At 36.1% G+C, this 17,797-nt stretch overlaps 1 protein-coding gene across 1 annotated transcript; it reads left to right on the plus strand.

Annotated features, from left to right (window-relative positions):
- Positions 1 to 404: 404 nt before the first annotated feature.
- LOC107782613 (tonoplast dicarboxylate transporter) lies at positions 405 to 5,938 on the plus strand. The gene is made up of 3 exons (XM_016603511.2): positions 405 to 659; positions 2,282 to 2,786; positions 5,465 to 5,938. The coding sequence occupies exons 1-3, from the start codon at positions 405 to 407 to the stop codon at positions 5,527 to 5,529; spliced, it is 825 nt and encodes a 274-aa protein (XP_016458997.2). The 3' UTR covers positions 5,530 to 5,938.
- Positions 5,939 to 17,797: the final 11,859 nt, after the last annotated feature.

A 17,797-nucleotide genomic window follows, 5' to 3' on the forward strand; every position in this document is an offset into this window, starting at 1 on the left:
AAAAAAATACCAGTTGCTATGGTTATCCTTAAAATTATCTGAAAATTTTATATATATATACACTAACAATGAACAAATAACCCCCAAAAAAAATCTGATCCTATTTTTCCAATATTAAAAGACAAAACATGTGCAACTATATATACATCGTACTTCATTAGAATTTTCATTGTAAACTTCTCTTACTTTTCTCTTTTTTTCTCTTTCTTCTTTCCTCTTTTATTATATTATTCTAGTCTTCCAAAATGAATGGAGATGAGACTAATAATGACCAAAAAGAAACTCTTCTTCCAATTCACAGGTCACAAAGTATGAATACATTTATTCACTCAATTTTTTCACTTATGAATTTCTTCACAATTTTAGGACCTTTATCATGTATAATTATTTGCTTATTTGTGAAAATGAATGATGCTCCGGCGACTAGCACAAATATGCTCGGAATTCTTGCTTGGGTTTTCACGTGGTGGTTGTCGGAGGCGGTGCCGATGCCGATAACTTCCATGTCGCCGTTGTTTCTTTTCCCGTTGTTCGGAATTTCGTCGGCCGACGACGTTGCTCATTCTTATATGGATGATGTTATTGCTCTAGGTCTTGGGAGTTTTATACTTGCTCTTGCTGTTGAACATTATAATATACACAGAAGATTGGCCTTAAATGTGAGTAATAATATTCTTCTATTCCTTGTTAAATTTTGTTGTTTTATTTGTGGCTGCAGGGGCGGATTTAGGAGGGCGGAAGGGGCTACCCGAACTTTCTTCGTCGAAAAATTACATTGTATATATAAGGACAAATCTATTTTTTACTTCTATATATTATGTTTTGAAACTTGTTGACATAGCCCAAAAGCATAGCTTAGTGGTCAAGGAGGTCCAAAATATTTGTAAGGTCATATGTTCAATTCCCACTAACTATAATCTTTTTTTTTAATCCCGTATTGAAAATTCTGCCTCCGTCACTGAATTTTGGGTGTCGCGAAATTGGAATATGGAAGAAATTTATCCGAATCCTATACACCAAATTATACTAATTCACTATAGTCGAGTGATAAATTAAAATAAAGTATATATTATAAATTAAGGTATTAATTAATAAGCCTTAAAAAATATATGTCACACACTTATTGTTCAAGCTAGTTTCGGTCCTTATATTTAGTTATTTATTTATTCAACTGCTACAAAAAATTGTTAAAGAAATTAACATTTAGGAGTACTTCTTACCATCAAATTAATTCCTCTTTAACCGATTTCTTCCTATTTATTATTCCAATATATGAATATAAATGATATAGCTATCTTTACTAGATTTCAGCAATTATCTGTTGTTGGTTTTTCTCTTTTTGACATTTTACCTTTATTAATCATTTTCGATGTCAATATCTAATTTGGCCTATTATTTTCTTTATATAAAGATTAACTATGTACGCTACTATAAGCAGAGGCGAGTTTTATTTGTTAACTTCAACCTTTAAATTTTTATTCTAAACATATTATATTTTTTTTAAATTATGCGTTCCTAATTAAATATGTACATATAACTTTTAATATTGTCCACATAAAATACCGAGTTTAATGAATATGGTGAATGATGACACTTTTCTAGCTAGTAGTATAGTTGAATTATTGTTGACAAAAATTGACGTGCATGGGTCATGCAGATAACCAGTGGCGGAGCCACATTCAACGAAGGTGTATCAATTTGATACCTCTCCGCTGAAAAAACACTGTATTGCGAGATAACTTTTTTTATTTTATGCATATATACTATACATTAATTCCCCATAATTTTTTGGTGTCTCTAATTTTTTATATTTTGACATCTCTCGATGAAAATTCTGGCTCTGTCACTGCAGATAACACTATTAGGGGTCGTTTGGTAGGGCGTATAAGAATAATGCTAAATAAGGTGTATTAGTAATGCAGGGGTTAGTAATGCAAACATTAGTTATACAGAGATTATTTCTTATGCATTGTTTGGTGTGGTGTATTAAAAATTAAAATGCATTGCATAATTTTTAAGAAATTTAATTGTTTACAAAAATGCCCTCCATATTCTTTAACTTAAGAGACTTTAAGGATAATTTTGTCTTTAACCATGCTAATGCATGCATTAATAGCCCTTGTATAGCTAATGCCATGGTTTTCTATGCATTACTTATACATAGGCTAATACCAAGTAGGGTGTATAACTAATACTTGTATTAGTTATACATAGGTTGAAAAAGTGTACCAAACAAAGCATTACTAATACACAAAGTCAATGCATGCATTTTTTTCTCTAACGCACTCTACCAAACGACCTCTTATTCTGTGGGAATCCATTGAATCCACCACTTCTTCTTCTCGGGATCTGTGGCACCACTTTCTTCGTCAGCGTGTGGATGCACAACGTGGCAGCCACCGTGATGATGATGCCGGTGGCCACCGGAATCTTGCAACGGTTGCCGTCGGTTAACCGGAGCCAGCCGGAATATTCCGATCAGCTTGTAACCAACTTCTGTAAAGCAGTTATTTTAGGGGTTATATATTCCGCATCAATTGGAGGAATGAGTACATTAACTGGGACAGGTGTCAATTTGATATTGGTGGGATTGTGGAAGAGTTATTTTCCTCAAGAAAAGCCTATAAGTTTCAGCACTTGGTTCTTCTTTGGTTTTCCTTTGGCTTTGGTGATTTTCTTTGCTTTGTGGGCTACTCTTTGCTTATTGTATTGTAGGAAAGGATCAAGTAGATCTCTTTCTGCTTATTTGGACAAATCTCATTTGAAAAGGGAGCTTGATTTATTAGGTACTTCTTCTAAACCCTCATATTTATTTAATTTTTTTACACCCAATTTCATCCTTAATTTAATTTCTTATATATTCTCAGTTTTTGTATATAATTTTTTCCTTAGGGTTCGTTTGGTACGAGGGATAAGGAATAATTAATTTCGGGATTAAATTTAAGAAGAATTTATCTCATATCTGATTTGGATAAAAATGCGGTATAATTAATCCGGTGATTAGTTATCTGGGATTGTAGTATTTTTTAATCCTCATGGAAGGATGGAATAATTAATCTCGGTATAATTAATCCTGAAATAATTAATCCTGGGATAACTTCTTTCCAACGAAACGAGTCATTAGTTCCCAATTCTTCCCTCAAAAAATAGATGGATGCGAATCGAGGACGAGTTCTGTGGGCTGAATTGAACTTATTTTTTTTCAATCTTGAATAACTATGTATACATGTGCTAAGTGGGCGTTTGGACATAAGAATTGTAAATTTTTTAAAAAAAGTGAACATTTTTTTTCAAGTGAAAATGGTATTTGAAAATTAGAGTGATGTTTGGACATGAATAAAAAATTTAGTTGTTTTCTAATTTTTGTGAGTGATATGAGTGCAAATTATAAAAAATAGCTTTTGGAGTTTTCTAAATTTTCGGAAAAAAAAAATTGATCTTCATGTAAAAATTAAAAATTCTATAGCCAAACACTGATTTCGAAATAAATGAATTTTTTTCGAAAAAAAGTGTAAAAACTTTCACAGTCAAACGGGTTCTAAAAATATTTAAAATGTATACACTTAATAAGGTCATATTCGAATCAATTTAATTGACTGTCTATGCCACGAAGCTTCATCTCCGCTCTAGATTTGGTAGGCGTTTGCATCTTAGAGAAAAATTATGTCTGACTTTGCCCTATTTTGAATTTACATAGTTGCTGAACCTCTGGCTGAATGAGTTTTTGCTGCTTCGTTGGAAGAAGAAAGGGGGAAATTTTACAATGGTGTCTGAATTGAATTTTAGAATTTTCGTGGGAATTTATTGTGAAAAATGAATTTTTACGGGAATTTTATTGTGACAGTTGGTATATAAAAATTATTTTTATTATTCTTTGTGGCGGGTAGGGGCTTAGTTACGTTCTTATGACTGTGTTCTGAAGATTTTCTGGTATTTGCATCAAAACAGTGTGCTTCTATTTTTGATTTTTCGCATAATCTTTTCAATGTTAGTGGTAATGCACTGCATTCGACAAACCTCTAAATTGAAGTTTTAAATAATGAAGCTCTTGCAATCATTTTCAAGACTGAATGGGAAAATTGGCTTATTATGATGAACACTTTTGTTGGTTATTGCACATTCACACACGTTAACATAATAACAAATCTAATAGGGTCAAGGGAAGAGTTTGTTTTCATTAAAAGAATTACATTTTGTTGTTACTGGTATTCTACAGGTGCCTTAATTATCTTCTGATCTTCTTATTGAACTATCTTTTTCCAAATGGTTTATATCATTATATGGATTAAGTTTTTCCTGTCTTCCCTTGGATGGACTGCTTGGTCAGTAAAGTAACAGACATTTAGCTATATACATGGCCAATTAGTCATTAGTGAAGCCAGAGTCAATGAAGGTACTACTGGAAGAAATTGAAACCTTTGCTTCACGTGAAAGGGAAAATTTACTAAAAGATGAGACTTCCAAGAGGAAGAACAACTTGTTTTGTTCCCCGCCAATTCGTGACAAATTTAGCATTATGCTACTAAGGGATTAAGTTAATCCACTTAAACTTACTTGGGAATCTTGAAATGAATTAATTCTATAAAGAGATAGCTCCAAGAAATACTTGTTGCCCTGTGTCCTAATTTCAGGAAGCTTTCAATGTAACACGTTGGCTTTGCTTATAACCGGACAAATAGTAGACTTATCTTGCTTGACTACAATGGTCCTAAGATGCATGAGGATGAGGTTATTTGCTTGTTGATGTTGATGTGATTAGAAAACTTGGTGCTTACTGATACTTCTTTTTGTCAAGTCGATTCTTGCTTAGCCCATACTTCCAGAATTTTTTAAGTAAAATACTATTCACGGCACGTTGGAAATCTAAGTTTTTCTGTTGATAAAATATAGGTGTGACATATTTTTGCTGCATCCCAGGAAAATCACTTTTGTCCTAATGTTGGCATGTACTATTTTTGACTTACTAGAGTTTCTTAGCTGTGCTAAGGATAGTAAACAACCTCCTTATTATTTAAAAGTTCTCAAATAAGTTAAACTTGTTACAGTGCTATCTAGAATTTTGTTAGAGAACTCAGAGGTATGAATGTCAAAAGTATGTGGATTTTTTCTTTTACCATATGATGTTAGAGACAGAAAAATTGTAAAGTTCACCAAATTTTTCGTACTGTTTCTGTTATCTCTGACATGTAAAATGAGTCACTAGCTTAGATGAGTACTTTGTGCAGCTTTTTACTTCCTTTTTCTTCTTTTTTTTATCATTATTACATATAAAAGCTCCATTTTTCCCGCCTATTGGAGCTCCTCCGAAGCCTTTTGATTATCATTTGGTTATTGCTCAAGCTAGTATTGGTGGTTTGGTGTTGCTCTTTGCTTCTTGTGTTAATTGCAAAAGCAATAAATTATAATGGTTAGGCAACCTTTTTATACAGTTTGTTAAGATATACAAATTAATGTTTATGTTCAGCTGAATATTATACAAGGACTACTTTGGCCTTCTCCAAAAGTTTACTGAAAGCTAGAGCAACTTGACCAGTGGTGCAATATAAGAACTCCTCGGTACGTGCATACCAGCAATTAACCTGCCTTCAGTCTGCTTCTGTTCATCTTCTTTCTTTCTCCACTTCATCTATAGATTTCTTTTTATGTTAAGTTTACGGATTTTGCTGCTACTTCCGACATCACCGATTATTGAAGGTCTTTGTGTAGGAAACCTGGTGCATTGATTTGAGCGGAATTTCTTGATCTTCCCCCACTCTGGTTTTTTCATGCGTTGCTTCTGGGTTTAATAAGTCTAAGGAATCACCAATTGTTGCTAGATCTCAATTTTTCTTTCTTTCGCAGCTTTTCTTTCAATTTGCCTACTATGTGTTTGTGAAATTGCCTTCTAAAAGTTCATCTTCCCATGTCATATGCCAAGCTGAATCAGGATTCTCACTTATCATATAAAATGTCAAAACTGAACCTCCCATGAGCACACATTTGAATGTATCTGTTGGATAAGATGGTATTAAAGAAGAAGTAACTGAAGTAGAAGAAATTTAAGCTATCTTTGACTAATAGTGCCATTATTCTGTCACAACAAGTTTTCAACTGATCTTGGAGTTTGAGAAAGCTTATGGAAACTTGTCTTTGTGGTTCTAGCTTAAAATAGAACTCCCAAATTCTGAAAGAGAGGCCAATATGTATTACAGTAGTCATTACCTATTTATCATTAATCACTAGCTTTGATAGAGCCTTGGAGATAAAGCAGCATATGCACTTTCCTTAAGAATGATGAGAATGAAGCTTTACAACTGATATTTTCTATACCAAATAAGGCTATTACAGCTACTCCCACAAGATTTCCTTTGCTCTTATGATTATGTATTTGTTGGTGAGCTTGTGGTTACTAACATCTTATTGATTAATAATTAGTAGTATTATAAATTTTTTACTTGGCCAAACAGCAAGAAGATGAGTAATGGTAACTCCACTTCACTCATAGAAAAGAAATGCATTAGAGAATGAAATAAGAGAGTCAAATTAAACATAAATGAGAAAGGGGAATCGAAACAAAGAGGTCTGTATTGGTTCGCCCTTGGGTTCTGCAAAGACTACAAGCATTTTCCTGAAGTCATCCAATGCTACCTGCCCTCAGTTGATCAAGAAAAATATATATAGAACTTTGTTACTCAACTGATAAGCCTATCAGGTAATTGCCACCAGCTTGGTATTGACAATCACTCAAATACTAAGCAAGCATGGTATTGTTCGAAAGTTTGTTGAATTTTACAGTAAATTTTAATGTTTGTTGTGATGACTATATATGTGAAATGTTGGTATTTGTTGTGACATGGTTGCACAACTTGCACAAGAAATTCTAAGGAATTGGAAGAATCAGTTGAATCTACTATATCAGAAAATGGTAACTTCTTGTGATAAACAATATACGTCAAAATACAATACGCTATTATGCAAACTGTAGCTATATAAAGTCTAGGGTAAATTAAGTTCCTAAATATTAGGGATTTTTATATAACTCATATAAGTAAAGATTTAAGAATCAAAATTTTAGTTGATTGCAAGTCTAATATATTAGTAAAATAGTTAATTAAATGAAGATTTCTAAATAATAGAAAATTAAGGGTGTATTTGGTATAACGAAAAATATTTTCCGTGGAAATATTTTCTTGGAAAACAAGTATTAATCTTACTCATTTTTTGGTGTTTGATAAGTAAATTAAGAAAAAATTATAAACCGAAAGATGAAAAAATAAAAACTGAAAATATATAAAGAAAAAAGCAAAAATTTCGGGGAGGGGGGAAGAGGTGTGCAGAAAAACGAAAAAATAGAAATTTAAAATTACAAAAAAAAACTTTTTTTGTGTGGGGTGGGCGGCAGTTGTGTGGGGGTAAGGGTAGGGGTGGGAGAGGGGATAGATGGTGCAGGAAAACAAAAAATATAGAAATTTTAAAATTACAAAAAAAAAAAGTAAATAAAACATTTTTTTGTGCGCGGTGGTGGCAGTGGAGGGTGGGGCTTGGCGGAGTGGGTGGTGGGTGGTGCGGAAAAATGAAAAAATAGAAATTTGAAATTACAAAAAAAAAAAAGTAAAAAAAAACTTTTTTTTGCGGGGTGGGGGGCAATGGGGTTGGGCAGGGTGGGTGGTGTAGAAAAATAAAAAAAAATAGAAATTTAAAAATACAAAAAAAGTAAATATAATAATTTTTTTTTTGTGTGTGTATGGGGGGGGCCGGGGGTGTAGGGTGGGTGGTGACGGAAAAAAAACTGAAATTTGAAAAGAAAAAAAAAACCTTTTTGGAGAGATGGGGTGGGAGAGGTGGGTTAGTGTAACAACTCGACCGGTCGTTTTGAGCTCTAGCGCGTCGTTCAGGGGTTTGAAGCCATGAGCAGCTTCATTTTAGGTTTTATGACTTGTTCGCGCGGTCGGAATTAAATTTCGGGATATTCGGAGTTGATTTAGAAAGAAAAATCTCATTTCGGAAGCTTAAAGCTGAAAGAATTGGCTAAGGTTTGATATTTTAGTAAACGATCTCGGAATCAGGATTTGAAGGTTCCAACAGGTTCGTATGATGATTTCAGACTTAGGCGTATGTCCGGATCGGGTTTAGGTTGACCCGGAAGTGTTCCGGCGCCTATTGTGGAAGTTAGCATTTTGGAAGAATTTCATAAATTTGGGTTGAAGTGCATCTCAGTGTTATCGGTATCCATTTGGGATTCCGAGCCTAAGAATAGCTTTGTATGCTAATTCTGGTATTGGGGGCGGGTCCGGAAGTGGATTCGGAGGTCCGTAAGTCAGTTTGAAGTCATTTGGCTAAAGTTAGAAATTTGAAGGTTTTTGAGAAGTTTGATCGGAAGTGTACTTTTTGATATCGGGGTCGGATTCCGATTCCGAAAGTTGGAGTAGGTCCGTAATGTCAAATATGACTTGTGTGTAAAATTTGAGGTCAATCGGGCGTGATTTGATAGGTTTCGGCATCGAATATAGAAGTGGAAAATTCTAAAGTTCATTAAGCTTCAGATGAGGTGCAATCCATGAATTCAATGTTGTTTGATGTGATTTGAGGCCTCGAGCAGGTCCGTGTTATGTTGTGGGACTGGTTTGTATGATTGGACTGGGTCCCGAGGGCCTTAGGTGTGTTTCGGGGTGGTTTCGGATCATTTCGGGCTGTTTTGGAACTGCTAATATCTGGTATCTGGTTTTCTTCTTCGCGAACGCGAAGAGAGTCCCGCGTTCGCGAAGAGGAATTTTGAGGCTGTTGGTTTTTTGCCTTCGCGAACGCGAGGTTCAGGTCGCGAACGCGGAGGGGTCGCCTAAGGAAACTACGCGAACACAGAGGGTCGGTCGCGAACACGTAGAAGGAGGAGAGGACTTGGCCTGAGGTCGTTGGCCTACGCGAATGCGAAGGGTCTGGATAGCTGGCCTTCGCGAACGCGATCTGCAGACTGCAAACACGAAGAAGGAATTCTAGGGCAGAAGCAGGGTGCTTCGCGAACGCGAGGGTATTGTTGCATTCGCGAAGAAGGGCGGTGCTGGGCAGTGAGTTGTTTTAAAGACGGGATTTGGCCCATTTTCTTTCATTTTCTCTTGGCTTGGGCAATTCTTGGAGGGTTTCAAGAGGGAGGTTTCATCATCAATGGCAAGGTAAGCTATCCCCACCTATTACGAGTTAAGTACATTGATTATGTATAGATTTTAACATGGAAATTAGTAGAAATTTGGGGTTTTGGTGGAAAAACCTAGAATTTGTATTTTTGGATTGCTACCATGAATTTGGGCATGAAATTGAGAGTAAATTATATATTTGAGTTCGTGCAATTATGGGTAAAGTTTATCTTCGAAAAATTTCGAAATTCGGGCACGTGCGCCCGAGGGTGATTTTTATCGACTTTTCGATCGGGGTTAGAAATTGTAATAAATTAGATTATAATGAGTAATTGAGCATAAATTAATGGGTTTGCATAATTATTGGCTAGTCTTGGAGCATTGTGCATCGATTTGAGTCGTCGGAAGGACTTGAAAGCCGGTTATGGAACTTCGGAGTAAGGTAAGTTTCCTTTCTAACCTTGTAAGAGGGAATTAACCCCATAGGTGAAATAATTTAATGTGTGCTCCTATTTGTGGGGGTTACGTATGCACAATGTGACGAGAGTCCGTGCGTAGTTACTATTATGCTTAAGTCCGGGTAGTGTAGGACCCAAAAGTATGCTTTACTTTTAATATTTGGAAATTATTTATCAATTTAAAATGCTTAAATAATATTGAACTTGGTAAATAAACTTCTAAAAAGCTAAATAACATTTTCTTGACTGTTAAGAGAGGAATTGCCATTTTCTTGGATAATTTCCCTTTGATGAATTTTTGATTATTTGTTTGAATGTGTTTATCTTTTGTGGAACGGGTCGAAGCCTCGGTAGATTAAATAAATGCATCTATGGTTCGCGTCATTCGACCCTCTCGCAGTGCATAGTTTAAATATATATTGGATCGGGTCGTACGACCTTGACATGATTTGTGCATGCTTGTATTGCTTGCCTTGAAATTATAAATAATGATATTGCCTTCCTGGCCTGAGATATATTGACAATTTAGGAAATATGTACTTGGAAATCTCTTATTATCAGATAGATTGTTTACTTGCTACATGATTCCCTTTAGTTTACTACTGTTTTTAATAATCCACAACTGATTATATTATTAGACCACTAGTAAGTGTCGAAGTCGATCTCTCGTCACTACTTCTTCGAGGTTAGACTAGATACTTGCTGGGTACGCGTTGTTTTCGTACGCATACTACACTTAACTATGCATTTTTGTTGCACATGCACATGTATGTCTAGTGGCCTAGTTGGACACAGCAGCATGGTGGATACAGAGACTTAGGTGAGCTGCATCTCTCGAGATGACCTACAGCCAGCAGAGTCCCTTCAGATTATTATATTTCCTTTTCTGTCCAAATTTGTATTCCGGAAAGATGTTGTATTTTATGTATATTTCTTAGTTGATGCTCATGCATTTGTTACACCGGGTTCTAGGATGACTATGGGATTCTTCAGTATTCAAATTTGTTAAAGACATCATTATTTAGTCAGTGAAGTTCATTATATATTGTTTGATGTAAGGAAAAGAAATGATTTTAAAAATACTAAAATGAGAATTTAATTAACTTCTTGGTGTTGGCTTGCCTGATAGTGGTGTTCGACGCCATCACGACCTTTGATGGATTTTGGGTCGTGACAACATGGTATCAGAGCATTAGGTTCCCTTAGGTCTCACGAGTCATGAGCAAGTCTATAGAGTCTTACGGATCGATACAGAAACGTCTGTACTTATCTTCGAGAGGCTACAGGGGTTTTAGGAGCACTTTCCTTCTTGATTCCTCACCGTGCAGTTTGATTCCTTTGAGACTTATGTTTTCATTTCCTTTCCATTCAATCTCATGCGAGGCGAATCGCTTGTTATAAATCAGGAATTTAAGGAATTGTAATGGTACTACAGATGCGGTGCGGGATGTTTTTCCCTGCATAGTTGTTTGGGCTATTGTCGTCGCCTTGCGGAAGGATATTCTGTCATTTCAGCTCAGTAGCTGTACTTCTGAGAGCTTTGAGTCTATGCACAGGTTGCTATGATGCTCATGAACGGTTATCGCGCGGTATTGATGTGATGGTAAGGTGTTTGCCCCTATGTTGGGGCAGTGAATGACTTGAAAGGAGGTCCACTCAGAGCACGATTTAGAGATTCAATATTTTATTTCCGGTGAAGGAAAGGCAATCGGGCTATAAATGTCTAGGTTTGGGTTGATAGAGTAACGAGACTTGGTATTTTCAAGTATGGTGGAATTTTTATCTGCGACGTTGTATCGTCATCCTCGATTGAATGTGTTAAGTTCGCCGGTGTTATGATCTTCTACAATTCGCCTTTGGGGCAGGATACTGTGAGATAGTATTGGAGGAGCGGCTGTCAGAGATAACGGGGTGCGATGGTTCAGGATTGAATGGGTACTTCTAATGCTGACGGCTAGAGAAGGTAGATCTTCGGAAAGGGTTAAAGTTAGTAGCGATCTATCGGTTCAAGTGCTACAGAGATAGATATTGATTTAAGGCAACAACTAGGCAGTAAAAGATGAGGAAGGACATATGGGAAGTGTCTGGCGGTGGTTAAATTTCTAGAAGGTCAGGCGTAAAAAGTTAAAAAAATTCGAGTAGTTGCTTAAAGGAGTGAGTTTGACCAAAGTGGGAGAGTGGCTGAGTAGCATATGGGTTCAGTGGCAGGATAACTACACACCTTGAGGAAGAATTTAGAGTGATTTGAGAATTTAGTGAATGGTGATTGGGTCCACGAGCTTAATTTGAAATATTGGCTATTATACGGCGGGAGATTGGATGCAACAGAAAGGAGTTGCTTGATATGAAGAAGGATGCAATACAACTTGAAATTTGAAGATATTGTCGCACATTTAGTTGATGTCCATAAGGAGCGAGCGGACTAATGCAGTTGGTGAATGAGAACGGGCTCAGGATGGGTTATTGATGTCATAGTGATTGTACCCCGTGCAGCGACGTTGGAAGATGTCAGCATGTAATTTTCACAGGTGGAATATCTCCTGTGAGCAGGTCAGCATTCGCGTGGTTGGCGAAGCTTCCGCGAATGGATTTTACTTACTATCTAGTAAGAGGTCGAATATGTGAATGTTTCTAGAGATTCAAAGTGTTCATGAAATGCTAACAAAAGGATTTCGAGGAATTTGGTGGGTTGGTTGTGCAAGATCATGTCAACAATGGAGAAAGAATCTTGGTTGGTCCTAGAGTTTGTGTAATAGTAGCTTCAAGCTAAGTGGGAGAGTCCTATCGCCTGCAATTGGGTTGCATGGTTATCTACATGTAAGGTTTCGGGATTATCAGCATATTGGTGAGCTATTACAGCTAAGGTAAAAGAACATAAGTGGTAATTTGGGCAAAAGAATTGATAAAGGTGTGCTATAGTTGGCCTTATTGACTCATGTTCGGGATTTAGGAAAATTCATGATTTATGCTTCGCACAGAGGTGATTTACAAGGGAAGTGATTTAGTCGGGTTCTTCATTAAGATGGGTGTTCATATGCCAGCGGAGCCTTGGAGTTGAGTACATTCGGGACCAAGCCAGAGTGGGTGACTCTCGATAACGGTCCTAGTAAATTCAAAGAAAAACAAAATGCGATGCCTAAGGATTTCAAACCCGCGATATGGTTAAAAATTGAGCTTTTGGAGCGGATTATGATAAGAGGCATGGAATAATCTATGATATTTTTGACTTGCAGAGTAGCATTTGGAGGAAAAAGAGAAAATGACTTCGGATTCGTATGGAAATTATCATAATGGGTGCACCAGTTGAAGATGTGAATGTGCGTGCAAGAAGGGTATGAAATGGTTCATGGGTTTGGAGACAACGTGGTCTCGTGGAATGGGGTCATTCAAGATGAGTGCGGGTTTAGGTTTGTGATGTAAGGAATGGAGCTATTATTATCTCTAAGGCAAGTTAAGGATGAATTAGAAGAAGAAGTTAGATTGGTTAGCCATGGTTGAATTGGCATAATGGTTGCGGTGATTAGTTCCTTCAGCGTAATTAAGTTATGCATGTGATTTGTGTAGTACGTCGAGGCTTGACGGCCGCCGTAATTAACTTCATTTGGAAGTATTCAAGTATTACGGCTTGTTATGTGTAGGTGGATCCCAAAAGGGATATGGTGGTTTAGACCGCTACTTGAGGATTTGAATGTTCTAAGGTTATGAGAATTCACTCGCGTGTTTCTATGGTCCTCTCGGAATGAGTTAAGTATAATGTTTCTGTGTGACGAAGTGTTTACCCTATTAGTGGTTCAGGAGTTATGATGAAATTCTTGTACTATCACATATTGGCATGTTAGGTGCAGTGAGCGATATGAAATTTGAAAGTGAGGATCAAGGTTACGGTTCGGTGTTGACAAGGATGTCACGAGCTTGGATGAGTAGGAAGGGGATTTGAATGTTTGGAGTAAGTTGGTATTGTCTTCAGTGTCACCTGAGATTGGCATTTTTGTATCGGAGGCTTTGTATCTGGGTTACGGATTCTTGATATGCTTTACAACATTAGTGTGACCGGTGGTATGGATGTGCAAACTTGTTACCTAGTGTGAAAGGTCATGAGAGCGTATCTCACAGGAAGATTGTACAAGTGTGACATGTAGTCACTTGATTGATTGAAGATTTAAACCAAGTGTGAAGATTGTGGTAATATCCCTAATTTAAGAATTTATTCCTGGAGGGCACTCGGTTTATTGGGTTGTGGACTGTGGAGGTTTGCTCTAGATATGAGGGTTGTTCTTGTGAGTTATGGGAAAAAAGGGGTTATTATAGACCCTTGAAAGGTTATTAGCCTAGTACGGTGCAGTCAGAATCGGCTTGAGGTTGATCGCTGCACAGAAAATATTGTGTACAATGAAAATATTGAAAAGGCTATTTTATGAGGATATTGCAACTAGAGCACATAGTATCTTAGCTAAAAAACCTATGAAGAAGTCGATACAACATACTGTTGGTACACAATCTGGTGCGTAGCAATCAGAATGCATTCATTGAAGTGATGCAGACCAGAGAGGATATCTTCTTTGTACATGATTGTTTTGACCCAAGACAAAACAACAATAACCTACAATATTGGCTAACATGGTCATAGAGAGACACTTGGCTGTAGGTCTGGTACATGTTCCTAATACTAATAGGTAATATCCGCAAAATTGACACTTCTATGTAGGGGACAACAGCTAAGAAACATACGCACATCCTGGTAGAAAATGATACCTATATGTAATTTTAGCAGTGTAGGAAGATCCCAGAAAGTTTTTAGACAAGCAATAATCTTATATTTTTAAAAAACATAAATATCTACACAACGTGGGTGTTTGCTACAGTAAGACTACTGTAGTGCTAGATTTGTGTGCTAATTGTCGTGATGTGTAGTTTATACCCAAATAGCGTCCTCAGTTCCTCTATTTAATTATCTGTCGGTGTCTATAGTTTATCTTTCAGTAAATGATGATTTATTATTTTTGTTCTTCTTTTCCACTGCAGATTGTATAGAATAAATGGAGTACAGACTAACCATTGACAAGATCACTCCACAAACAAAAGAGTGGATCTCAAAAGTACAAGTGATTGAGAAACCTCGGCCAAGGAAAAGTAAAGATGGAAAAACCTGTCACACCTCCTTTTTACATACCCGAGAGGGTACAAGGGAGTTTTTTCCAATTAAAGGACAATCGAAACGGGATTTATTTATTTATTTCAGAGTCGCCACTTGGGAGATTTAGGGTGTCCCAAGTCACCAATTTTAATCCCGAATCGAGGAAAAGAATGACTCCATATTATAGTCTGCGTACCAGAAATCCGGATAAGGAATTCTGTTAACTCGGGAGAAGGTGTTAGGCATTCCCGAATTTCGTGGTTCTAGCACGGTCGCTCAACTGTCATATTCGGCTTATTTATCTGATTTTAATACAAATATGAGCTTATGTGCCAATTTTAACTTTTTACCGCTTTATTATTATTATTTTAAAAGAATGTGAACATTGTTTAAACATGTCTTTGGATTACGTCACATGAAATGCACCCGCAATCCGAAGCACATTTTTATTCAATGTTTTGGGATTTGGATTTGGGTCGCATGAAATGCACACCCGAGTTTAAGAAGGTAAGCTTATTAAAATGCGCGCCTAAAGCAATTAACGTATTATTATTTCTGGGTAAGGCCGTGGAATTTTGCTAAACGGCTCATCCCAAAGTCTAATTATTTTAATTAAACATTTATCGAGGGACCCACAATTTTGTATTTTTATTCGGCGAGGCTCGTCTCATTTATTTTTAAAAGACAATCCTAAAATGCCTACATTATTTTCTATTAAATTTGTCTCTACAAAATAAAATAAAAAAATGTCTTAATTTATTTACATGCTGAAATTAACCAATAATATTTAACTAAACAACATTCCTCCAGGTTCCAAAATGGTCTATTTTGATAAACTAACGTGTTTTTTGAGACATGGTAATCATCCAACAATAGCGAATTAACTAGACGAAGTTACTACACCATTTGTTTATTTTACTTTATATAAATAGTTCGTCCGTTAAGTTATCATCCGATGTTTCACTATATATATTAAACGGCTACATGATTCTGATTAGAGTAAGCTAAACAATTTATATATACAAATAAAATTTAGAATATAATTAAAATAAATCTGGAACTTCAACTCTTCATTTTCGTATTCATGCTACATGTTTCAGTTTACAATAACCAGCGTGTCAGTTGTGTACCTGATATTGGAAGCAAAAGAAAAATGAAGATGAGAATCAACAGCAGTAATAACAATACAGCACAGCAACAACAGTCCAGCAACAGTAACAACCCAGGAACAGAGTTTGCAAACCATTGGAGTAGTAATCCCAAAAACAAAAGCTTCAAGTTTTGATGAAACAACAACAATTAATGCTGATTTCAAACAATGAAAGAAAGCAGAAGATTTTTTTAGTTTTTTTTTTATTTGAAAGCTTTAATATTTTTCGGAATTTTTCTTTCTCTCTTAAATATTCAGCTCTTTTTTTTCTCTCTCTTATTATTCTCTCTGTCCGTTCTTTTTTCTGTCTATCCTATCTGTCCTTCTTATTCTCTGTGTTCTTTTTTCTCGTTCTCTCTCTATTCTCTGTCCGTCTTCTTTCCCCCTCTTCTGTCTGTGTGTTTTTCTTTTGTGTTCAAGACTTCCTATATATAATCTCAACCCTTTAATCAATTAAAATCAATCCCTTTCCTCTACCAAACCCATTATCTTCTCACTCATCCCCATTACATTAAATAAATATATCATCACCACCCCATTATATTTTGTCCCCCATGCTTCACTAAACAAATACAAGATTCCTCCCCACTAAATTTTGTCTTGTCCGCCCTTTATATTAAACAACTATATCACAACCCACCCCATTACATTTTGTCCCTCATGCTTCACATAAAAAATTACAAAATGTACAATTCCTAAACTACCCCTCCGACCTTACTGAAATTACAAAACTACCCCTGAACGTACTACAAATTACCAAACTACCCCATCAGCTATAACAAATCAATTAATCACACTCAACCAAAATATAGCCAATATGACAAATTTAAACAACAAATCACATGAACATGATTTCTTCAACATTTCAACAACAAATCACATGAACACAAATTGAACAACAAAGAACAACTAAAATTTGATTGAACAATATTTTTAGCAACAAACAAATCTATTTTCAGATTCAACAACAACAATAACAAACAAGTATATTCAGATTTCTAAATTCAATAACATTGAACTTAAAATCAACTCTAACAACATTACAACCAACAATTCCTATATTAAACTTAAACAAGATTATGAGACAAATTCAAGAAGTAATCATAAATGATAAACAAGAAATCAAACTATACGAATTTCGGATTCAAGATCAACCAAACAAAGTATGAACATGAATGAATCTATTTTTAAAACAACAAACATGATGGATTAAATGACTCAAACAACATTAATAATTTCTGAAAAATACATAACAACATGAAACAAATTGAAGAAATAATCAATTAAATTTCAATTTGAATCTAACAAACATTAAGCTAACAAATTTTCACCTAAACAATAAAAAAAACATGAAATAAACATGAAAAACAACTAATTAAATTTCCATTTGAAATCTAAAAATTAATTCAACAAAACATATGAACAAACTAAAAAATTATTTCAACGACGAACAAACAAAACAAGAATTGAATCATTTATCGATTTTGGATCCGAAAAACATCAAACAAAAATATGGACAAAATTGAAACTTAAACCAACTAACCGGTTCAAAACAACGACGAAGAAACGAAGAAGATGAAGAAACAACAACGTTGGTGAGGCAGTAGCAGCTGGCCATTTTCTCGACGCAGAGGCAGTAGGAGGCAGCAGCGTGAAACGTGAGCAGCAGCAAAAACGGAGTAGCATCAGCGGCGACATAGCGACGGTAGGCAGCAGCAAAACAGAAACAGGAGCAGCTTGGTCGTTTGGAGAACGGAGCAGCAGCGCGACGGGTTGACGACGAACACGAAGAAGAAGTAGCTGGGTCCGTTTGGACGATGAAGCAGTAGCTGCAGCAACGTTGGGGGGGGGGGGAGCTGCTCGTCATGCAGCAGGCGAAGCTGGGACGAGGTCGATGAAGGCAGCAACAACGCAACTGAAGCAGGTCGCGATGGAGCTGCCATGGCAA

Source organism: Nicotiana tabacum, chromosome 8, assembly GCF_000715075.1.
Source record: "Nicotiana tabacum cultivar K326 chromosome 8, ASM71507v2, whole genome shotgun sequence".
Classification (NCBI taxonomy): Eukaryota; Viridiplantae; Streptophyta; class Magnoliopsida; order Solanales; family Solanaceae; genus Nicotiana; species Nicotiana tabacum.